General features: G+C 37.8%; 1 protein-coding gene across 3 annotated transcripts in view; it reads left to right on the top strand.

The window, feature by feature from the left end:
* Positions 1 to 24,801, top strand: part of FOCAD (focadhesin) — a 99,577-nt gene that overhangs the window by 16,777 nt on the left and 57,999 nt on the right. For all 3 annotated transcript variants that reach the window (XM_071732164.1, XM_071732165.1, XM_071732163.1), the window contains exons 6-15: positions 4,613 to 4,714; positions 5,880 to 6,087; positions 6,554 to 6,760; positions 7,219 to 7,306; positions 7,928 to 8,130; positions 9,989 to 10,246; positions 20,023 to 20,127; positions 20,500 to 20,601; positions 22,309 to 22,439; positions 23,381 to 23,507. In XM_071732164.1, the coding sequence (XP_071588265.1) occupies positions 4,613 to 4,714; positions 5,880 to 6,087; positions 6,554 to 6,760; positions 7,219 to 7,306; positions 7,928 to 8,130; positions 9,989 to 10,246; positions 20,023 to 20,127; positions 20,500 to 20,601; positions 22,309 to 22,439; positions 23,381 to 23,507 (1,531 nt within the window). The remainder of the gene's footprint in view (positions 1 to 4,612; positions 4,715 to 5,879; positions 6,088 to 6,553; positions 6,761 to 7,218; positions 7,307 to 7,927; positions 8,131 to 9,988; positions 10,247 to 20,022; positions 20,128 to 20,499; positions 20,602 to 22,308; positions 22,440 to 23,380; positions 23,508 to 24,801) is intronic.

The raw sequence follows: 24,801 nt of genomic DNA, 5'->3' as shown, positions 1-24,801 counted from the left end.
TGATAATTCATAATGGTTTACTTTGGCCACAATAACCCCATGCAGCTCTGCAAGCTAGGGGAAGAGTGGCTGGAGAGTGGCAAAGCAGAGAGGGACCTGGAAGTACTGCTTGACAATCAATTAAACATGAGCCAGCAGTGTGCCCAGGTGGCCTGGAAGGCCCGTGGCATCCTGGCTTTCATTGTATATGTAATGTGGTAGAAAACTGCTTATATATCGCTGAATTTTGGGGTTCCTAATTGTGTCTGTAAGCAGTGTGCATGCACTATTGCCCCAGTAATTTGTTTGCTATTTTTTTTAATAACTAGTTTTTACTTGCACATGGGATGGTCTGTGCTTTTTATTATGAAATTAGGACCATCTGTAGCAGACAGAAATAGTCTGTGAGTTGCTCCCACTGTGGACTAGAACTGAGCATTCCTGGAGGATTTATTATCTCTCATCTGGCATAAAGTTGTCTGTTTACTCTGTGTATTAATATTAGTAACAAGCTGAGCTGCGTGGGAAGGTGGGAACCAGGGAAGAAGTGTTTTGAGGAGTGTTTGTCAGCAGTCAGTGCAGGGAGGTTTTGATATGCATTTACAGAACTTTTGCTATAAATCTCTGCTGAGAGCTACCAACTTTTAAAAAAAAAAAGAAATAGTATTTTAGATTATTCATGTATGGTTTTTGGTGTCTTAGCATTCTGCACGGCTCCTAATTCTATGAAATAATTCAGAACAGTTAGAAAAATGCTTTTAAAATACATATTTGATGGTGTAAAGTGCTGTTCCATGGTTCTGAAAGGTCCATGGTCACAGCTGTCTATTCAGAAAAATAAGATGGCTGCAGGCATTGTTTCCTCATACAGGAAAAGCAATCTGTCCATGAATTTGTGCTCTAGATCAGGTTGTATTTCACATATTCAGAGATGTAACAGAAAGGTTGAGATGACATAGAAGTTAAATTTTATTTTTATTCTATTGTTGCCCCTCTTGTAAGATGTAGCTTTGTTTCCTTAGACACTTAGGTATTTATGTGTCTTGGGTGTATTTTGTTTTATCCTGAGCACAGTGGCAATAATTTTGGGTAGCACCCCTGTAATGTCCTTTAAAGATGTGTGTTTTACAGTGCTGTGCTAGCAGTTCTTAAGTTAGAGGTGATGATAAACTTCATCTACATGCCTCATTTCCCCTACTGCTAGTAGTACTGTCAAATGAAGCTTTCTGTGCTGCACATTTTAGTGTTTCATTATTGATCACTGTTCACTATGGAGCCTAGTCAATTTCTTTCATTGTTCAGTTCAGTGGAGTTATATTGGTTTCAGAACACACAAAATCTGTCATAAAATGCTTGCTTTTTTTCTGAATAATAAACCATTTTTATACTTCCTGTGTTGTGCTGATTTTATGAAGGTTCCACTGGCTTCAGTGTTTTAACAGCACTCAAGTGACTGGAGATACTTTTTTTTATTAGGAAAGGTAACCAATTCTTAAAATATGACACAAGTATTGAAATAAGCAGTTGCTTTGACTCTGTGTTTATACAGAGCTGTGTACTTTCAAGGTCCTAGTGTAGTCTGAGAACAGTTTCTCTAGCTTCCTGCCTGATAAGTGATGGTCTTGTGGGATTCAGGTGCTAAGCAGGCAATAACTTCAGTCTTTCTAGTCTTTGCAGATTCTAAAGGACTCTGTAGCTTTAGTAAAATGTTTACAGACTCAAGGAAGGTGGACATATGAAGTCCATGTGTATGTTAGCAATTTTTAGAGAAACAAGTGTGGGAAGTTTCCTGAATATGAAGGCCAGAATTGCACTATATGCATACTTTGTGATCTTAGTATCAATTTTCTGAACATGCTTCAAGCAGTCCTTCACAAGAGCCAGCTTTCTGAAAGTCTCTTGATCTTTAGATTATTTACTTACTTGAACAGAAACACACCAAAAGTTATTTGAGGAGCAGAAGGAGAGCAGAAAATAAAATGAATTCTAAAAAAAGGCAAAAAATCCTGCTTTATTCTGAGGTTGACAAATTCTTCCAGTGACTGATTCTTCCTTATTGAAAGTACAGTCTCTCTTCCTCAGTGTGAGTTTTCCTGTTTAAGTTACCAACCTCTAATTCTTGCTTTTTGAAATTTCATTTCTTGATAAAGGTATTTAGGCCACAATGACACTATATCTTAATCTAATCCTTCTTACCTTCTATATATACTGAGAGAGACCTCTACAGATTTTTAATAACTATCTAGGAAGATGGGCACTGGAATGAGACCACAGCCAGTAGATTCGTGGAAATTACTGTTTTTTTCTTAGCACTTACCACATAGTATCTGGAAGTACTGTGTCCAATTTTGTGGGCCCCAGCATATGAAAGACATCATAAACTGGAGCATGTTTAGTAGAGTATCTCTAGAATGGTAACAGGACTGGTGATAATGCTGTTGTCTAGGGGAATTATGCATATTTAGGATGAAGAAGAGACCACTTGGATGGGACCTAAAGGCAGATTTCTTCAGGCTGCCAGGGCACACAGCTGACTCACACTGACCCTGCCACCCACCAGCACCCCCAGCTCCCTTTCTGCAGGGCTGCTCTCCAGCCACTCCTCCCCCAGTCTATTTGTGTCCAGGGTTCCTCTATCCCAGGTGCAGATTCTGGCCTTTGCTCTCATTACATTTCATGCCACTAATGATAGCCCAGCGCTCCAATCTATGCAGATCCCTCTGCAAGACCTCTTGTCCCTCAGGAGTGTCAGCAGCATCTCCCCGTTCGGTGTCATCATCAGCAGACTTACTAATGGTGCACTCAACTCCAGCATCCAGATAAGTATGTTGAACAGAACTGTCCCTGGAACTGAGCCCTGAGGGGCAGGGCAGCTGAGCAGTCAGCAGCCACATGAAGCCTCTTTTTCTCCAATCCTTTGAGCCTGGCCTTTCATCCAGTTTTTCATCCACTGCACCATGAACCTGCTCATCTCACAGCTGGACAACTTGTACAGAAGGATGCTGTTGTGAGGGGCAGTATCAAAAGCCTTACTAAAATCCAGAAAAACTACATCCACTGCCTTCCCTTCCTCCACTGGGCACAGAGACTTAATGTTGTGGGGGTGTGTGCTGGTAAGTGTCATGATAAGACATGGCAGGTGTCTGAAAATGAGACAAGTCTGTCTTGAAACGTACCACATGAAGTGTGAGTCTCAGATCATCTTGTGCTGTATAAGTATACCTGACTGAAAGTCTCTCTGCTGTGTAGCACAGACTTGCTGGATATGTGAACAGGAAAGATGGTTAACCAAATTGAAGGTGGTGGTCTACAGCATCTGCCTAGATTTATGCTCTCCTCTAGGACTGCTTATCCTTGTGTGGTGTGCATGCACTTGTTTCCTTTCCATTTATTCATACAGTTCTGCTCTCTCACATGTGTCTAGCAGATCTGCAGGAACTGGCAAGACTTCCAGCTTTTCTCTCTTGGTATAATGAAGTTGTTTCTGCTCTGAGAGTGGGGAAGTATCTGTCTGATGTTAAGCTGTTGGTATCCCAGAGAAAAATTAGCACTACTCTGCTTTTAGTTGACTAAAGGAAGAAAGGAAACTGTGGAAAGGCAGGTGGGAGGAAGGGGGTCAGGCACAGCAAGGACTGTGGGTAAACTCCAGAAGGAGGTGATTTGAGGTAGTGAGGAACTTGCCTTCCCATCGTCAGTTCTTTTCCATTTCTCACCTCTCCAGGAAATGTAATGTTGAGAATCTCCTATTCTGTTTTACTTTCTTATGCTAACTTATTCTAGTTAAACTACTTTGGTTTTGCTTCTGAGAGAACGAATTACATACTCTAGGCTTCCCCTCCTGCCCAGCTTTTTCTTCATTCCTACTGTACAGGGGTAGTTGCTGTGTAAGTGAGTGTCACACTTGTGGGTGGTTTAAGTCACCTTCAGTCCTTGACTTAGGAGATGGGGAACATGCTGGTAATAGATTCATCTGAGAAGAGCAGGTGATTACTAGGACTCAGTGACTATTTCAAGTGCAACCATTGTCAGAGGCTGGCAGGAACAAGATGTCTTGAGGCTGGTGGTATGGCCTGCCTCTCTCCTATCCTGCTTTTTTACCACCACCAGGGAAAAAAAAGTAAAAAAAAAAAAAAAAAAAAAAAAAAAAAAAAGGAAAAAGAAAAAAAAAAAAGGCAGAATGCATAAAGAAGTTGGGAGCAGTTGTAAAGTAGCAAGTGGGATGATGGTTGCCTCAATTGATCTTGGGTGCTGAAGACTTGTATGCAAGTGATACATGGAAGACTGGACTGATGTATGATATGGTTTAATTTTTTTCTGTGTGTATTACTTGGAGTCCATTGCTAGACCCTAGTGCTGCTACCAATGACTGAAAACAGGCCACACATTTGAACAATGATCCTTAGATGTTTATTTTTTAAAACAAGAAAAGAAAAAAGTCCAATACTTCTCAAGTGGTGATTTTGTTTTAATCTTGTTTCCTGAAGTTCCTATAAAATGTGCTCTTTTGACAGTAGCAATTAGTAATACCAGGTCATTAAATGGTTGATTTCTACAACTGCTTTTATTTTGAACATAGTTATTTCGCATGCTCTTTTTGCCTTTTAGATGCAAATGTGATTTCTTTGTGTTTCAGGAACACCCCTCATCCCTTCATCACTGTCCTTGAAAATAGACCTGACTGCTGGCCACTTCTGCTGCAGCAGATAATAGTATATTTCCACCAGTGTCCAGAGCGGTAAATGAATAAATCAAACATACAAATTGTAGATAACTGAATTGTATCAGTGTAACTTTATTCCTTCAGGCAGTTGCAGTGAGAAGTAAGAATTTTGTCTTTTGAAAAAGATTGTTGTGAAATTTAATTACACTATTTAAATGTTAAACATTGGCTGTTAATAAACTACTAGAATAATTGATTTGAAATAAATTTTTACAGATTTTTAATTAATCTTTATGCTGATACAATTTTTTAATATTAAAATAGGGGTTGTTCTTGCTGAAAAAGAAAATATTTTAAACTTCCTTTGCTGCTTGTTATGCAAAGGTTTTTGTTTTAGAATGAAAGTACAAAATCATAGAATCATTTAGATTGGAAAAGATCATCTTAAGACTCCATCCATTAACCTAATGCTACCCAGTCTGTCACTAAAACATGTCCCTAAGGGGTGTATGTCAACAAGCACCACATATGCTGGTGTAGATCTGTTGAGTTCTCCTTAAACTCTGCATCAGGGCTGAGTCTTGTTTAAAACTCATGTTTAATTTGATTCCCTGTATATTTGTAAATGTATCAATCGTTAACTTTATATGATTGAAGTAGTAATGTCAGGAACAGCTGATACTCCTAACATGGTCAAGCCAAAAGAATTGCTCTGTGGTAAATACTATACCAGGAAGCCATCTTGATTAAAGCAGTTCCTTTACATGTACTTGTTTAAGACCACTGGGCAAAAACTGGCAAGGAATGGATGGCTCTTTTAAGTGAAATCAGGTTTTATGTGTTTTAAGGTATTTCTGAATAGTCTTGTCCAAATATCACTTCTGAATGGCACACTAGTCCCTCATGACATTCAGCAGTCACTGTCTTGAATTAATGAGAAAAAAAAGAAGACTAAAAATAAAATCATAGTAATCTGCAATTACATACAGAGTAGTTTTCATCCTTAAATATTGAATCTTTTGACATTTACACTTCCTTGTATGGTTGCTATATAAGCAGTAGTACTTTATGCTAATCATTCAAACGTTTCTGTGAGATTTAGTAATGCCTTTCATATTAACTTTCTGTTAATTTCGTCTTGTAGATTATTGCAGGGAATGTGCATTGGTTGGATTTTCAGTGTAATTTGTTATATTTTCAGTAAAAAGTAGTCTTGACAAGCTTACTTCTTGAACTGCAGGGCACAGAGTTCATGTGTTGGCATAATGACTCCATTTATAAGATACCTGTATTGTGAACCATCTCAGTCACGAGAATATGCTGAACTGAGAATGGGTTTACTTAAGATCTTACTTCAGGCTCATGGTCCAAAGCAAGAAGAAGAAGCACCCTCTGTGATGGAATGCCAGATTCTTCAGCTTCTGTGTGATTTGGTTCCACACCTTCAGGTACAGTTGTTGCCTGACCCCACCTTTGACAAATACACGCTATCAAAACGTTAATTATGATGATGCTTTTGTTGTTACTATTAATTGCATTTCATGTGTGCAACTAGAGCATTATAAGGTCTACACTAAAAGATCTACACTTTGTGATGACAGGTACATGCTGACTTTTCTAGTCACATGGGAACATTTCTGATTTTGTCTGGATTCTGTCTGAACTTCAGTATAACATTATATCCTGAATGTATGACCAAGCTTCTGACTTCATAACATTTAGCCATAGGAAGACCTTCTTCAAGGTCTTAGTAATGTTTGCAATGGAAACTACAGAGTGAATAGAACTAATTCGAAACCTGGGTAATTTAGCATAGATGGCATCCATCTGTGCTATCTACTCTGTCTGTCTATTAATCTATCCAGCATCTAAACCAGAATGTGGCTTTTTCTTTTTTTATCTGCCTCTCTACAGTTTAAAGATTTACTGCAAGTTACAGAAGCCTCGTTTTTTCTGCAAGAGCTATTCCTCAGCCTACTGCAATATCCTGTGTTTTGGAAAGATCAATTATCCCAGTTTTGTCTGCAACTGTTATGCTTCTGTGAAGTGTGTTTAAATGTAACAGGAGAGTGCTCATCTTTGATCTCCTTAATAGAGAACAACTTTGAGCTTTTAGAAAAGGTAGGAGTTCATGGGGAAAAAACAGAATTGTTATATTAAACATGTCATATTGAAAATGTCATGTTTAAGGCAGTATTTAGAAGACATTGATACATAGCATGCGTCCCCAAGTGACAAGTGTTGTTTCAGAAACTTCTTTTCTTGGTTAAAGATCTTCAGGAGCCAAAATGTAACTGTTTCTGAATATATATCCATTAACCTTTTAGTATGGGAGTTGATTTAAACTGACCTAAAATGGTTTAACAAAGAAATAAATTAAAATGTTGTTAGTTATTCAGTAAAAATGCTATCTTTACACTATTTGTGTGCCTCATTTCATGTGTTGTGTCACTCACTGTCTGTGCACTCTCACTGTGATTCATGTAGAAACCCCCTACAGGATTTTGGTTGTTGCCCATTTGTAGTTTTCAATGCTACTGAAATATAAAGACTTGAACGTCTTTCTTTTTATTTTGTAGGTATTTCCAGTGGAACAGTATATAGTTGGGCTAGCCCTTCTGCTGCTGCAAACACCAGACAGCCAGCAGAAATCTCTTTTGAGTCTAGGTAAAGCTCTTCTTGTGAAAGAGGAATCCATGCTCTTAAGATGGTGTCCTTGTTTGTTTATGAAAATAATCACTACATTCCCCTGAAGCTGGATTGGAGGAGGAAGTGGTTTTCTTGTGAGCAGGTCTTTTCCTGAGTTTGAAAAATAACGTTTGGTCTAATGGCAATAAATTTTCCAGCCACAATGCCATGGATGTTACTGGGTTCTAAGCTTCATACTACTTTTGATATTATCTGCTTCATTTTTGAGTCAATGACAGGATATTCTCAACTCAGATTCGTGCATTGTGAATGGTTTCTTTTGACAGATCTTAACAGAGTAAGCCCAACAGTCAAGGTAATCTTTGGCTGGGCTTTTGACTTAGTGCAGTTATTCCAGTAAAAGCATAGGGCTGTGCTACATTCCATTATTATATTTTATGCTGCCATCAGATGCTTTAGTATAAACAACAGTCTCTAAATAGAATTAGAATTTTACAAAAAAATCTTTTTTAATGCCTAGATTATAATTCTGGGGACTGTAACTTGACAATAGTGTTTGCTAGGACTGTGTAAAAGGACAAATTTTAAACTTTTTTTTCCCTAATTGGTCTTTGGTTTTGTCCCCCTTGTCTTAAATAGCTTGCAAGCTCCTTTCCTGCTCAGAAACAATGAACATTTCCACCACAGCCCTTGTTTTGATTATGCCTGTGCTCCAGATCTTATCTTCTACAACAGTTGGAGACTGCCTGTTAGGAGATGTTACTGGAACTACCAGACAGCAGCTGGCTGTAAATCTCTTGGGATTATTACAGGAGGAGCATGTGAAGAATAAAAAGGAATCGGTAAAGTTACAGTTCTTTTTCCTTCTCTGGGGGCAGGTATGGGATGCATTGAACAGTTCTGCTGCATCATGCCTAGCTGTTCCATCTGTTCTGAGAAGAGTTGACTGCAAGTATAATTGATCAAGACGTTCCTAGCACCATGGAAGCCAAGCTCCTTTTCTGCTTTACAGCCCTATTATGTAGTCTAGGGCAGGTAATGATGTGGTGAGTGGGAAACAGCAAAACATCCCAATGTGGAGTTCTTCCATGTTTACTTGCCTTGAAATTCGTCCCCAGCTTCATCTTCTATTTTCACAACTCCGAAAAGGCAAGCACATTTGAACTCCTAATAAGAGAAATCATTTAAAGGCTGCTAAAGTCTACACCCCTTATTCTGCTCTGGAAGAATAGTCTGTGGGATGGATGTGAGTACAAAAGGCTGCTCACTGCCTCATAATGAGGCTTCCTGTCTGGCAGCCTGTACAGATGTCACTGAAGGTTTGTTTCAGTGAGAGGTGTTCCAAGTACTTCAGTCCTCTATGCTCTGTAACGCTGGCCCATCCATTTTATTTTCTGTGGTGTTCTAGAAGCCAGTTTAATGCCTTAACAGGACTAGTGTGTTACTGTAGGGCACAGATTCCAATACATTGTATAAAGCTGGCTTCTTGTAGGAGGATGTTGTACTGTTTCTGGTATTCTTGCTTTGAAAAGCATGTTAAAGCTTTTCAGTTAAGGGCTTAAATAATAATATGTGATGAAGTTTTTCTGCTAGCCATGTTAAACTGAAAAGACACTTCTTTTTGGTGGGAATTTTCTCACCATCTCTTCATTTCAGTCCCACTGATAGACGTCCTTGTGGAGTTCATAAGATGTAGCATGGCAGATCTTTGGTAATACATGCAACAAGAATGGGGAAAAAGCTGCTTGTTTGCCTAACTCTTGCTAACAGGTGTGAAATTTACCCTCTACATGGATGCCCCCTGATCTCCACAACTTTCCAAAGATTACTGGCAGTACACTGTAGCAATGTCAGCCATTTTTTTTAAGATGCTGGGGTGGATTCCCTCTGGGCCTGTTGGTTTTTTGTGGGCTGAGCCCTTGCAGAGAGCCCCTCCTGGTGGGCCGACACATGTGTTGTAGCTGTCCTGTGATAAGGGATCCAGCCGTGCTGGTGAAGACAGGTAAACAAAGTATTAAGAACCTGAGCCTTGTCTACTATTAGTAATACATTTCACCCTGTTTAGTAAGGGGGCTGTGTCTTCCCTTTGCTTCTGCTTACTGCTCACTTGTGTGTAGAAACGTTTATTCATTCTTCTTGACATCTCTAATCATTTTCAGTTCTAGCTGAGCCTTGACATTCCTGCCTGCATCTCTTCATGCCCTAGCAAGGTTCCTGTAGTCCTCAGTGGGTATTTAGCTGCTTTTTGTAGCTGCTATGCTGCTTTTTTTGCTTTTGACTACACCCAAAAGCATGTTTACTTCTTAGTTTGTTTTCAGCAGTGAAAGTAATGTGGATTTGTGGTACTTGGAATCCCAAGATTGCAAAAAAATGTTCGGACTTGGATAACCTGGACTTCTACTTTACAGTTGAGGGATTTTATGTATATCTTTCAGTGTTGGCAGAATGAAATTTTCTAGCTGAATAGGGACTTAGCAACCCATTCACACATCTTTAGTGCAAGGGTTCATATAAAGGATAGTAAAGAAATATATCACAATTTATTCTTTATGTTTATTGCATTGGGACTCTAAAAATAAATTTGTTTTGGATAACAGGTATAGATGAGTTATGGTTGGGTTGAGGTTGGGGTTTTTTTGTCGTCTTTCATGGTACTTTACCTGTTTGGTTGAGAATTTTGTTTGTTTCACTTGTTGGTAGGTGTCCTGCAAACTCCTTTGCCCCATAACCAGCTCTTACAGTGCTTTGTATACCACCTGGAAGATCATAGAGCTCATGAAGGAGAAGTCTGCAGTTACCAACTGGTTGTCTTCAGTGAAATCATTGCTGCCTGTTACCACTGAAGTCCCTGCCCATGTTTTTCTTCTGCTGGCTTATCTAGTGATCCAGGAAAGTGGAGAGAGCCTTCATGATGTACTCCAGGCTACTACAGAAATAGCCAAGGCTGATTTTTCTCAGGTAAAAACTTACTGTTGGTGGATTTTGTACAGAAATTGGTCTGGATTCAGCAGGCTGAGAGAGGCAAGGCTGCCACAGCTTCATTACTCCCAGCGAATATCATGACTGTGCATCTATTCCCATTAATACAGCACACGTGTACACTACATACCTGTGCTTTTATGTGTATTACACAGATGCACAGAGCTCTCAGAATGACACAGAACAGCACCTACTCTTCTATCTGGGTCAGTAGGATGAAGGTTTATGAGTGGGAATATATGCACAATGTGTAATATGTGTATGTTTAGCATGGGTCATAGCAGCAATGGGGCTTAGATGGTCAGTGTACACAGTGTACACACTTATGCAGACAGATACCTTACGTTGGCTGGCACTCCCCTTTTTTGTGTCACATTCAGAAAATATGTATTTCAACCCTGTATTGGAGTACTTTGAAATTATTCAGGCTTAGGAAAAAAGACTGGCTTATTTTTTAATATCATATGTAGGAAAATGAGGAAGTTGAAAGAAACTACCAACTATTTCTAACTTCTGGTGACCTCAAAGATTATTCGCTGTGTTCTTTTGTGGTTACTGGAAGACTTCCAAGCCCTTTGTGATATCTCTATTCTTGCTTTGTAAAAATATGTGCATAGTCTTTGTCTGTGTCAGTACTGAATTCAGGAAAGAATCATTCTGTATGTTTATACTTATCTACATAACTTGGAAAGATATCTAGAAACATGAACAGGTAATGCAGGAGTCATTATAAAGAAACAATCATATCTTATTTGTAAAATTCAAAAAATGTGTGGGAGGAAGAAGTGTTGCTTCAAATTTCAGATGTGCCATAAAGATGACCTGTATTTGCTTTATTTTTTTTAAAATTTCTTTATCTCTTGAAGAGTTATCATACAGTGCAGCACAAAATTGGAAGAACATAAAACTTAGAGAATTTTTGCTTGATGACTCAGGCTGCTGAGCGCTGTAGTTCAGATGCGTGGAAGCAATGCAGTGAATTGCTGTACTAACCCAGGCCAGTGTTTTTGGAGATAACTCTATCTCTTAAGCTGGAGAAGTTTTTAAACCAGATCACAACTTTATCTGATATATGTTGCCTGCTGTTAACCTTTCATGTCTCTTCTCAAATCCCTTTCAAGCTGGCCTTTTGTTTTGTTGTTTTCTTGCATTGAGTGTTTCATAATGCACTTCAGTAGAGATTTTGGAGCGTGTGATTTCTTTAATTTTTTTTCTTAGTTTTTTGCAATTTTACTATTATCTTTTTAGTACTGTATTTGATCATGGTTTTGCATTATAATTAGGCTTTGTGGGGATTAGTTATTTTGTATTTCTAGGCTTAAGTGGTGCTAGTTTGAGGTTTTTTGTTTTCTGTCGCTATATACTTAAAATTTGTTAACTACTGAATTAAAAATAAGGGCTTGGGTTTTGGGTGGTATGTGGAAAAGTAATCCTGATTCCTGCTCAAACCACATAGAAAAGTTTGAAAACATGGTTTATCAGTCCTGCGAAAGTTGCAGACAATTGCAGACAGTTTGCTCTACACTTACTGATCAGGACTTTGAGTGTTAACATGGTAATAGAAGAACATGTAGAATCTATTAATTTATGTGAAGTCTAAGATCCCTGCTCTGAAAAAGGTAGTGAAATGTGTCATAGCCAAACTAACTGTATATGGGTTTTCAAGAAGCATGTAAATTTGAAACACATTCAGCTCATTTAATTTCTTGCTAAAGCTTGAGGAAATACAGTATTTTGGAGAGAGGAATTAAAAAGGGAAGATCTCATTGGTGTTAGAAATTGGTTTTTTTTATTGTATAAACTGTAGAATTTTTAAAAAATTTATTTTTGTTGTTGTCTGGCAGAATCACAGCATGATTTTAATGGGACCTTTATGATCCCTTGCAATGAGCAGGTAGATCTTCAAATAGATGAGGTTGCTCAAAGCCCCATCATTTATTGTTTCTAGGGATGAGGCTTCTCTCACCTCTCTGGGCAACTTGTAGTGTTTCACCACCCTCCTCATAAGAAATATCTTTCCTCTATCTAATTTTAATCTACCCACTTTTAGTTTAAAACCATTGCCCCTTGTCCTATTACAACAGCCTCTGCTAAAAAGTCTATCCCATCTTTCTTACAAACCCACATTAAGTATTGAAAGGCCAACAGTGAGGTTTTCCTGGAGCCTTCTCCAGGCTAAACAACCCCAGATCTCTCAGCCTGTCTTCACAGGAGAAGTATTCCAGCCCTCTGACCATTCTTGTGACCCTCCTCTGGGCTCACTCCGAGAGGCCCATGTCTTGTGCTGAGTACTCCAGACTTGGACATGGTACTCTGGGTAGTGTCTCATCAGAGCAGAGTAGATATGGATGCAGCATAGAGGAAAGAGATATAGTAGTGAAGAGAAGATTGCAAACTAAACTGAAAGGTGCAGCCAGTCTGCACCTGTACTTCAGTACATCTGTAGTACACTTCAAATCACAAGTAGCCATCGGTTGAATTGAAAAAGTTACGAGACAGCTTAAGGTTATATAGTACATACATTTCTGCATGCGAACTAAATAAAGAAGTATTGTGCTTTCTCATTAAATTTTATTTTAAAGTTCCTGGTTTGTCCTGTGTATGCTGCTATAATTTAGCTAATGTCAGTAATTACTTAATTTTAGTGAAAACACAGGCAAATAAATATTCAAGATGTGGTTGCTTATACAAAGCCTGAAATTCACTATTAATATTTGTTTTAGGAAGAACCTGCTAGGCTGCACAGCTTATTTACAGTTCAAAATAATAACAAGATCTAGTTCTCCTGCAGCTTTTTTTTTTTTTTTTTAGTATTTATTCAGTTTCCTTGTTATACTTCTTGTTGAACTGTGTGTAGAACAACTGCCCTGGGATGATGTAAGTCTGACGTCAGTGTAAATACTGAACTGCTAGAACTGACTCCTCAATGTTAGGCATCTGGTGGAAAAATGCAAAATTAAGTTCTTTTTGTTCTTTTTGGGTTATCTTTTGGTCCTCTTACTTTGTCCACTTGATGATTCTTTCTTACTTTCTTAGAATGGCTATTTTCTTGCACTTAGATGACTTCCTCCTCAAATAACTATAGACTGAAGTTTCTTCTGTTCTGTTTATCTTAAGACACCAGTGCTGTGGGTTTTTAATGTTATATTGAAAAATACTGGATCACAAAGCTTCTGTGGCAGGAAGAAATAGAGTGCACTAGGAGTTCATAGTTTGCTTTCCCAGACATAGTGAAACTATAAAAAGACCTATGCTAGAAGAGACATTTACCACATGGTGGTGGTATTCCTGATGATCGCCAGGTACTATATACCACCATGCTATACTATTTTTTGGAGTGAGCATGGTATAGAGTTCATTCATTAAGTTGTTACTTAACTGTTTTGAAAGAAGTGAAAGCCTTGAGCATTTTTAAGCCTTTCTTACCAAGTGGCTTTATGCTTTTAAGTTAGAATATTTAAAAATGCCACACCCCACACTTTCTTTGTGGAAAGGTAAAGCGGTAGAAGGTAAAGAAACCATAGATTGTTGTTTCTAAAAATACATCTTAGTTTTCTGAACTCAAGATATAGATTTAACTTGGACATCAAATTCACCCGTTGAAAAAGATTTTCTGCATTTCTGACAACACTGATTTTTCTCTTAAGAAATTATGCTTATGAAAGAAATATCAGAGGTTTTGGGTTATATGCACTCTAAGGGATCTGAGGTGGGCGTTGTATGAAGTAAATCGCCAATTTCAGTTTGGGTTTTGACCACGTCTAGAATAGAAGTGGCCTTACTATATGGTATTTTAGCCTGTACTAGAAAGTTTACTTATTGTGCTGGGTACAAAGCTTCAGGTTCATGAAAGTTTGACTGTGTTATTTAAATACAAGTTGGAAAGCTGGTAGCATAAAAATAAGTGGTTTCAGTGTCTTACTTTGAGGAAACAAAAAGGAATCCTTTAGTAAGCAGGCGTGTTAGGGATAGGGTAGTAACACTTTTTGTTTCTTACTTGCCATTTAGAACTCAGGTTGACAAGAAGGGTGTGGAGCCAATCATTGAGAAAAGGAAGAATGTTTTACTACAGATAATGAAAATTTTAATCCAACCATACGGGTATGATCTGAAGCCAGCAGTGACAAATCAGTTTGATGGTAGTTCAAAAGCTATAAATTGATGAAAAAAAAATAAATTAGTCAAGTACTATGGCACCTGAGCAGAATCTCCTAAACACTGACTGTATTGAATTATTCTCTTTTGAATTTCATTATAATAGTCTAAAATAGCTCCACTGATTTTAAATTAACAGTTTTAGATACAAATTTAAATACAAGTCCTCAGAATTGCAGAATCTTTAGATAGGTACAGGGAGAGGAATTAAACCTGAAGTTGTTGATATTTTGCATGATGGGTAAGTCAAAGCTTTTGTTCTCCAATACAGTACGTAAGATTGTTGGACACTGCCTCATGATCTAACTGTGGTGATTGGGCTACTTCAGAGCCTATCAGGCTGGTGAAAATGTCCTTCCTGGCACTGGGAAAAATACTTGTGCCCAAATGTAGTGCCAAGTCCAAATTCATCATATTTTCTGTTTCACTAATGTCTAAGTGAATGTCTAAGTCTATGTGAGTTAGAAACAAAACAAAGAACTCAAACTATAATTTGTTGCTTGTTCACTAACAGGGACTGCACATGATGTGCTTTTAGTCTTTTAAATTACTGTGAACTTTAAAATACTTTTCTACAAGATTTGTAAAATAATCAGGTGTCTTTTTAGTAGTGTCACATAAAGCACTTAATATAATTACTAATACAGCAGGCGTCTTACTGCTGGGTAATATTTGGAAATTTGGTGTAAGAACACTGTGCTTAAATTAAGGTTATATTTCCTCTCTCAGTCCTTAGTTTAGTGCAGCCAAGGACACCAGAATAGTCTCCATTTACCAATATCTAATGCATTGCTCTCTTTTAAATTACATGTTCATAATGCTTTTGAACTGGGACTTATGTCTGGCTCAGTTGAACTTGGTATCACCTGGTATCTGTCTTGACTGAAAAGTTATTTGATCTCTGAGTCTGAGTCTACTGTGCTTAATCGCACAGTACTGCAGTGAAAGATTGTAATAGTTTTCTTGTAGGTATAATGCTTTCTCTAAGGCAGGAAGAATCACTAGAACTTGTTTGGTCTTTCTCTTGCATTTAAAGTAGTTAGTACAGGGAGAGAGAGCACTGAAAGCCATGGGTGGGGGAAATAACCAATTATTATAATAAAGTCAGTGGGCAGTGTGATGTCAACAACTACTAACATATTGATAGCAGATTTGCACTTCAGGAATTTATTTGGTTCTGATATTCAGTTCATAAATTAATGGTGCTTTATAAAAGACAGGGAAAGTAAGTGGTAAAACAGCGATTGTAATGTCATTTAATTTAAGAAAGTGAAAAGCTCATCACAGCAAACTTGTTAAACGTTTTGAGTCTTCAGTTCCATTGGACATTTTCTGAAGGATGCAGTGAAAGGTGGTGTGCAGCATAGTAATTAGAAAGCTGTTCTGAAGAAGAGGAGAAGAAAATCAGAGGCTGGGTGTGGTAAGAACAGAAAATAGCTGTTAATCCCAAGTTTCTTTTAAGTTTTTTTTTTTAAGTGATCAAGATAAAATAATTCTGCTGATAGTGAAATTCTTTTACTTTATGGCTCAGATAATGAATGGTTGTAGCTGTGGATATCAAACTTTAAAGACATGGGTGACTGCAATGCAAAGTCTGAGTTAAAGAATTATATTTCAAAACAAAGTATGGTCAGAAAGTGTGTATTTGGAATGCTACCCTAGTTGCTTTCATGTTTATTAAAACTCCAGAAGGGGGGAGGGGTGGGTCACAAGCAGGATCTATAATTTCCACACTAGATGTTGTTTATATAGTGTGTCTCTCTCCTCTGCAGTAAACTAATGGAACATTTAAAAAACCTTACTAGGTTTAAAAATAATTACCATGATTGATTTTGCATACTCTTCTGGTTTTGTGTGGTTTTTTGGTGTGTTTTCTTACCCTTTTCATGAGGAGACTCTATGAGTATTTTTGTGTATGTACCTCCTCCTTCCCCACTGAGAAAAGGCCTTTTGCGGTGCAAGATTAGTGCTGATATTAGATCCATTTTTAACTGAGGCATTTTGGAGTAATGGTCTGAAACATGATGGTAGAAAATCCAGAAATATTTTAAAGTGGCTGATGAATGAAAGAGTAGTGCATGGGTTTTTAGGGTGCCTTAAATCAAGTTACTGTAGAGCCTGCAATGACAAGTGCTGTTCATGAAAGACTTGATGTAGCCCTTCTAATCGGATGGATTTTCTTACTGTGCAAAAACTGTTATTACACGCTGTGTGAAACCAGCTGTCCTGCAAGGGAAAGAAATTAAAACATCTGACCAAGAGGTCACTGGTGAATAGTAGCACAAGATCTATTACCATTATTAGAAGATCATGAGACTCTAGAGGACATCCGTTCTTTTATGGTCTTTCAGCTGCTGGAATGAAATATTTTAGTGCTAAATTACATCCTTTTGGGAAATACACTTGAAGATGCATTACTTTTTGGGCTTTGGTGGCTGGGATTACATTAAAAATAAACAAAAAGGTAAAATACATTTTTATTTGGGTAAAAAAACACATTTAATGATATGTTGAACTGGATTTGGCACACTCAAGTGATGCCTGGTGTATTGTTCTATGTCTGATTATGTTTGGGAAGTAGCTGTAGGGAAACAATCAAGTTATAGTCATATGTTGTGGACAGATTACCATGATTCAAGTTTATTGGATCCTGCTGGGGTACATTAAACTTTTGAAAACTCAGCTTACGTTCTCTAAAAATTATTTTTGAGGTTGGTTGATTTTATAGCTATTGTACTTACCTCATTTGTGCACTTGTCTGAAAAACTGGTTCTTTCATTTGTGTGACTTGTTAAGTATTTTTCTTTTGCTCACTGGAGCAAGATATGGCAGAGTTCTGAGTAATTTTGAAAATGTGCTCATTTCACTATCTTGCCTGCTGGAGAACTAGATTATCTCTTCCAGAGTTGGAAGATGCATCTAGATGGATCTCTCTTCCAAAATTCAGCCTGACATTTCTCAGAAATAAAATCTGGATGATATTTATTTGCCTTTTGGTTAGATTCTGATGGTTTGTTTGTGAGAGTTTTTGGGGAGAGGAGGTGGGATGGAAATGAGATTTTAATATTAAAATTTGGCCCCAAGGAACCCTCCACCATAGCCAGGTAAGCAAAGAAAGTGTGGTGTGAATAATGTGAAGTGATATTCTAAATTTAGAATTTAAAAGGGGGACAGCATGCGTTATTAGGATTGTTTTTTTGAAATGGGTTTTTCCTTTTGAACATGGCTTTACTTGCCATTTTTTCTGGTTGGCTTTTGTTCTTTGTTCTGACACGAGGGCTGCATGGACACGGTTTCTCTTCAGTAAAACGTAAAGAAATATGAAGGAGGGGGATTATCTTCCTGTCCTGCTATCCTCTCTTAGCTTGTGCTTTGGAAGAATAAAAACTGCCCTGTAGCTCAGAAAAAAAAAAAAATCAGACCACCAAATTACAGAGAGTAAGAGCAGTTCTTAGACCTATTTATTAAATAAAAGCATTTTGTCTTGCATGTTTGATCTTACTTTTAAAAGGAGTGGTTTTTACTTACCTCAGCATCATTTTTGAGATGAAAATTATTTTTAAAAAAACCCAGTGTGATCTTGAAACCCTTTTTTGGGTTGCTAATGGCAGACCTGACCTAAACACTCTTATCTTCTGGGACTGCAGGGGATGCAGAGGGCAGCGTTCTCAGGCATCATGCCTCTCCTGCTTCCAATGCACTGCAAGCTCATGAATCATGGTATCAGCTTCTTGGAACTGTTATGCCCTTGATGGTGATTTAAGACAAACTTGCTATTTTAATTAGTCCCAGCATAGTTTACCGTTAAATGAGGTAGAGAAGTAGCTTTGCTATAGTAGAACATTTTGGGTTTTTTCCTGATGTTATAACTTACTAATTGCAAAACAAATACACTTCAAAGAACAATATATTTAATGAAGTATGAAACTAGCCTTGTAGTAGCTCATGCTTAGTCTTTTCCGGATAATTTTTAAAATCAAATGTAGTGTCTGTTTATTAGATGTTAGCATAGAAGTTATTATAGAACATGGATTTAATACCTGTAGAATGAGCTTCATAATTATAAAACCAATGCAGACACAGGACTTTGAACGAGCAACTCATCATAGCTCATGAAGGCTACTCCTGAGAAGATTGACTTTAAAGAGTCAAATGCTTTTATAACTAAGGATTAGTATAATTTATTTTGAGTGTCAGTCTCGTTGCAATATGTCTAGTCCAATGTAGCTACAACTGATAAAAGTGCAGGCACTGAGCCATCCTTAGGAAAGCAGGGCTCCATCACACAACTGTTACTTGTGAAGACCAACACCACATCTCTCTGTCCTGTCATCACCCATCTTCATATGCTGAGCATGGACTGGGATATCCCTCTGGTCAGTTGGGGTCAGCTATGCTGCTGTGTCACCTCCCAGCCTCTCCTGCATCCCCAGGCCCATTGCTAGTGAGTCTGTCTCTGTCTGAGAAGCAGAAAAGGCCGTGATGCTCTGCACAGTAATAGCTAAAACATCCCTGTATTATCAGCACTGTTTGCAGCACAAGGACAAAACATAGCCCCAGACCTGACACTAGGAAGAAAATTAATCTCTGCCCCAGCCAAAACCAGCACATAACAAGCACTGCCTGACCTTATCTTCAATCCAAACACCTGAAAAAAAGGGGAGGAAGGGTGCTATCTAAGAAGATAGTGGTGTCCCATAGAACATACTGTGTTGAGTTTTTTGTCTGTAATTTGGAAGCAGTGATTACAGAGGAATTTATAGAAAACCTTGGATTTGATTCATTATGCTTGCTCTTTAGTTTTTGTGGACTCAGACAGGCCTTTTTACAATGAAAAAAATTATCATCTGAAGTAAAACTACGTACTGAGAGAGAATGTTGTAGCAGAATTTTGCATTAATAATTTTTTCAGACAATGTATGTATAAACCACCCACATATATATATATATATATACTATATGTATATACATAGTTAGGTTTAAAAAACGTTAGGTTTAATAGAACTAGTTTTCAGAGGTGTAAGGTTGCTGAATTGTAGATTGGGTTAAAGATTGGATCCAACCTTGTAAAAGGAGAGTTGAGGTAAATCTCTTTTCCTTTGTTGTCACTTTAGAGGCAGCTCTCTGGAACTTTTTCAACACATGCTAAAGAATGCAATAAATTCCATTGTATTACATGACAGGTGTGTGGAATATGATAGCATGATCAGAATTCCTCTGTAGTAATAGAACTGAATTGGAATTGCTTCTTTGTTGTTTTGGTATGCATTTCAAAGTACAGTTTTTGTAATTACATTCTTTCAATGTGCCTGTAATGGAGTTCCAGGTAAAATTTAAATTTATTGTGCAAAATAGGTTATTGCAGTGATTACAGCTGAACATATGTAACAGGGTACTTTTAAGATGATAACTTAGAAAGAAATAGATTTTAAGTCCTAACTATAGACTTCTGAATTATTCTTTCTGTTCCCTATTTGCCAGAAAAATAATGCAAAAAGGTAGGAGTTTCTAATACATTCTGACAAGTTCACAGTCTTCTATTAAGATACCATGTTGGCAATCTAGTTACAAGCTTATTTCCTGCTTCTGCTTTATTTTAGGTCCCAAATCTGATCTCAGTTCTGATATTTAAGTTGGGAAGACCTTTGGAGCCCGTACTGTACAGGGATATACTGTATACATTGCCTACATTGGGTGTACACAAGGTCAGATTGAAAAAAATTCTAGTGAAACAAAAATTGTACCAATAAAAGGTCATTTATTTAATAAAAAAAAATGAGCAAAGCTATGCATAGGTTGTATAAAATAACTGAGTTGTAAGTTTTAGCATGAATGTCTAATATTTTGGATGGGATGTCAAATATGCTGTAAAGGGTGAAATGTAAATTATGCTTTGTCTGCACTGTATGCTCATATACATATTATATATATATAAACATAATTAGATTATGCTCTTGAACTCATTATTTGTTAAAAAAAAATTCTTCCATTTTCTTTGTAAAATAAGGATTTGCAGATTAGTCTGTGTTCTTGGACCTAAAAAATAAGTGACATTTCATTAAAAAAATTTCTTTCAGGTGTGTGTAGCTCAGATCCTGCGTGCCATACACATGCTGGGGAGCACACCAAAGCTTAGAGCAATTGCCTTGCGACTGATGACATCTTTATGGGAAAGACAGGTTAGAAAAATCTTTTAGTGCTACTAAGATAAGTGTAGTTGAAAAAGTTCCTTACTTCGATCCAAGGAAGGAAATTAATTTTAGAACATGGCTTATACTGGTAGTATAGAGTAAATGAAGGAAGTGGTGCCTATATTGATATATACATTCACTGTTCTAGTGAAAAATTTCTGTGGTCTACTCTACCTTTCATGAAACCTGTTTTTCATATCATGGGGTCTCAGACTGGAATTAGGAAAAAAAATAATTTGTTGGACAGAGTTATACTTTTCATAATGTGCAGTAAGAATGAGACCTCAGCTACATGACAGTCACAGAATGGTAGGGACCTCTGCAGGTCATTTAGTCCAACACCCCTGACAGAGAAGGTTCAATGTCTCTAGAGGTGGAAATTCCACAACCACTCTGGACAGCCTGTTCCAGTGCTCTATTACTCTTACAGTAAAGAAGTTTTTCCTTATGTTTCAGCTGAACATCCTGTATTGCAGTTGTGAGCATTGCTCCTTGTCCTGTCACTGGACATGACTGGAAAGAATCTGCCTGGTCCCATCCTCCTTACAACTGCCCTTATCTTTAGATATTTGTAAGCATTTATGAGATCTCCCCTCAGTCTGAACAGACCCAGCTCCTTAGCCTTTCCTCATATGGTAGATGCTCCAGTCCCCTAATCATCTTAGTGTCTGTCTACTGGTTCCTTGTCCTCCATGAACTGGGGAGCCCAGAGTTGGATGTGGTGTTGGATGCCCTCAACAGGGCAGAGTTAAGGGGAAGGATCATGTCTCTCGACCTGCTTGTCACACTCTTCTTGATGCTCCCCAGGATGCTATTGGCACTTTAGGCTTTTTGGCCACGGGAGCACACTGTTGGCTCATGATCAGCCGGTTGCCCACCTGCTTTCCGGCAGGTCAGCCCCTAACCTGTAGTAGTACATGGGCTTGTCTTTTCCCAGATGCAATATTTCACATTTGCCCTTGTTGAACCTATTGCAGTTTCTCTCTTCCCAATTCTCCAGCCTGTCCAGGTCATGCTTAATCTCAGTGCACCCCTCTAGTGTGTCAGCCACCTCTCCCAGTTCTGCATCATCAGAAAACTTGCTGAGGGGACACTGCTGAAAGTCTCTTTGCTCAGGTCATTGGGGAATATATTGAACAGGACTGGACCCAGTAAATGACCCCTAAGGAATACCACTTGTTACTGACTTCCAGTTAGACTCTACACCACTAGTGGCAACCTTCTGAGCTCTGTCTTTCAGCTAGTTGTTTATCCACTCCACTGTCCATTTACCTAACCCGCACTTCCCAAGCTTGCCTATGAGAATGCTTTTCCTTTTGCCTCCCAATATAACCTGTCCAGCTGCCCTTGACATCCCTTGCCAGGTTTAATTCAAAGGAGGCCTTGGCTTTTCTTATTTCCTCCCTGCCTACTCTGGCAGCATTCTTGGAATCTTCCCGTATGGTCAGCCCTTTATTCCACATACTGTAAACTTTCTTCTTCCCCTTGAGCTTTTTTGAAAGCTGTGTTTATAAAGTAGCAATAGAGATTTGGTCTGCCAGTTAGATCTCGGTGCAGCATTAGATTTAAATAATGAAGAAAAGCCAATTATGGTGTGCAATAAAAGTGGTATTTAGAAGTCATGTAAAAGTGCTAGCAATCCTGTCTCTAGATGTTGAAGATGTGAGTATAATTTTTTAATTATATCTTTTCTAGGATCGAATTTACCCAGAATTGCAGAAGTTCTTGGCAATGTCTGATAAGCTCTCTTTGTCTGTTGACAAAGATGCTCAGTGGGAAAAGCTGGTTGCTAAAGCTGCTTGTATAAGAGATATTTGTAGGCATAGGTAAGCGCAATTGTTACCCATCTTGCGTCTTTGTAAAGGAAAGCAATATATATGTTTAATTTTAAAATTCTTTTTCAGAGAAGCCTAAATAATTATTTTTTCCTGTTCTCTTTTATTAATCGTGGGTAATACATTTCTAGTTGCATGAGAGACTGACTTAGTCATTGCTATTCTCAGTTCTGGCTTTTATATCTAACAGAAAGGAAATATTAATAATATTAAAATTACTTCATCCTGAAACAAAACCTGCATCCTATGCAGATACAAAGTAGAAAATTAAACCATACTGCTTCTGAATTATGAAAAGAGAGTGATGAAACATGAGAAAAATTAACCAGTGATCTACCTTCTGATCTATTCAAAGAAAGATTGTATGTTTTGTCACATGCAAATTACTGGTCTTTTCCAGAAAATCTCATTCATATAAAGCACTTAGATAACTGCTGTTTTATTCAAGCTCTTACAGAAGAAGTAATGAAGGAGAGACAAATGACACTGCAGCAACAAAAAAAAAAATCAGAAAAGCGTTGCTATCCAATATAAGAGAGCCAAAAGTCTTGTTGGCACAATCTCCACCAATACACAGTAGTAGCTACTTATAGAAATCTAACAAAAATGCAAAAAATAGTGTCTTCAACAGCACGCGTACATTTTCTTTCTCAGTAGCTTCTTGAATTATGTAATCTTTTAGAATACACAACATCCTTGGGCAAAAACTTCCACAGTTTAGCTACTTGGTGATCTTTTATTTAGAACTTGATGCCTACTTAATTCTTCATGCCACATAGCCTTTTTAAGTACTCTTGTCTTTCAGTCTTCCCAGTTTCAGTCTGTCTCAGATGCTGCTTAAACAAAACCAATACTTAATGAATATTTGTGTAAAGAATGGAACTTGTGTGTATACATGAATATTGCTTGGTATCTTCATGTTTTTTTCTTAGGCCCTACCAACATGGAGCAGATATGTTGGCTGCAATTTCCCAGGTACTAAATGAATGCACAAGAACTGATCAAGCTACACCTGCTGCCTTAGTGTTGCAGGGTCTTCGAGCACTTTGTGAGGCTGAGGTAAGAAAACATTGGCTTGTTCCTCTTTTTTGGGCTTTGCTTGTGGATCATGGAGTTTTTTACTAGTTGCCTTCTTTTTAAGAATGCATTGAAATGTTGCAGATTTTTTTTGTTCCTCTTACAAGTTTAGCTCCTCTTTTCTGACATTAATAGTTAATAGTTTCTGGAAGGTAATACATGGATTCACTCCCCCATATGGTTTTCTGACTGATTCAGGGAAGTGTTCACACTCTTTTAGTAAACTTTGGAGAAACATTTATGCTGTTGTCTGAGCCATTGAGCTGTTTATAGTTGTATATCTAAAACAAAGGTCCTCTTTGTATTGAGTCAGTTTCTTTGCAACAGCTGTGGTTAATCCCACCCTGCATCACCCCCCTAATTCCATGGACACATCACCTTTGCCCATTTGAACCTTCTTTCATTATTTCTTATTCAGTCGCAGTGCGTAGTGCTTATGCAAAGCAATAGTATGTTCTGCACTTTATGCAAGTTGCTGATATTTATTGTATTTATTGCTGTTAAGCGTAACACTTTGCAGTAGAGGATGTGTCCTGGTGGGTTTTGCTGCAATTACACATTCTGGAAAGATTCTGATATGCTTTATTTTAATTTAAGTGTACAGGGCATCTGAGTTTCAGGCAATCATAATGGCAGATGTGAAACTGTTCTGCTATAAATGATGAATACCATATGTTGACTTGGGTTACTGACATATTTACTGCCTGGATATACTAATTCAGTTTTAAGGTTTTACCAAAAATCAAGAAAGAAAGACTAACAATTCATGAGTAGCTACCTGAGGATCATTTTGGAGCAATGACAGGGGAGTCTGGTTTGTATTTCTGATGAAGCTACTGGATTGTTTTAATAAGAATTCCAGTTCTACTGGAATACCCTTTTTCTGTTGTGCATATTCTAGGAAGAGCTGTTAAAGTTGCTTAGAGGTGATGGAGTTGCTTAGAAAACCGCTAAATGAGACCCATTTCTAGTTGTAATTTCTAGTTTATTTGAAGAGCCTGATTCTGCTTATGTAATTTTTTCAGAGTGCTAGAAGTTTTCCTCATTTGATGCGTTGTTTTAGGATAGAAGACATGCGGGATGTAAGGTGATGACTGCAACACGGGGAACTATCAGCTATGTCAATCACTAGTGAAAGGCTTGAGACCTCTTGTTTCGTAATTGTTGTGGTCAAAAAGAGAGGGATCTTGAAAGCTGCTTCCATTTGAAGGGATTGTGATACCTGCAGATAGCAAAGGGTGAACTTGAACAACTATAAAGAACTAAGAAGTGTTGC

This window comes from Heliangelus exortis, chromosome Z (assembly GCF_036169615.1).
Source record: "Heliangelus exortis chromosome Z, bHelExo1.hap1, whole genome shotgun sequence".
Classification (NCBI taxonomy): domain Eukaryota; kingdom Metazoa; phylum Chordata; class Aves; order Apodiformes; family Trochilidae; genus Heliangelus; species Heliangelus exortis.
The sequence above is the reverse complement of the archived record's forward strand: the minus strand, read 5'-3'. Positions and strand labels throughout refer to the sequence as shown.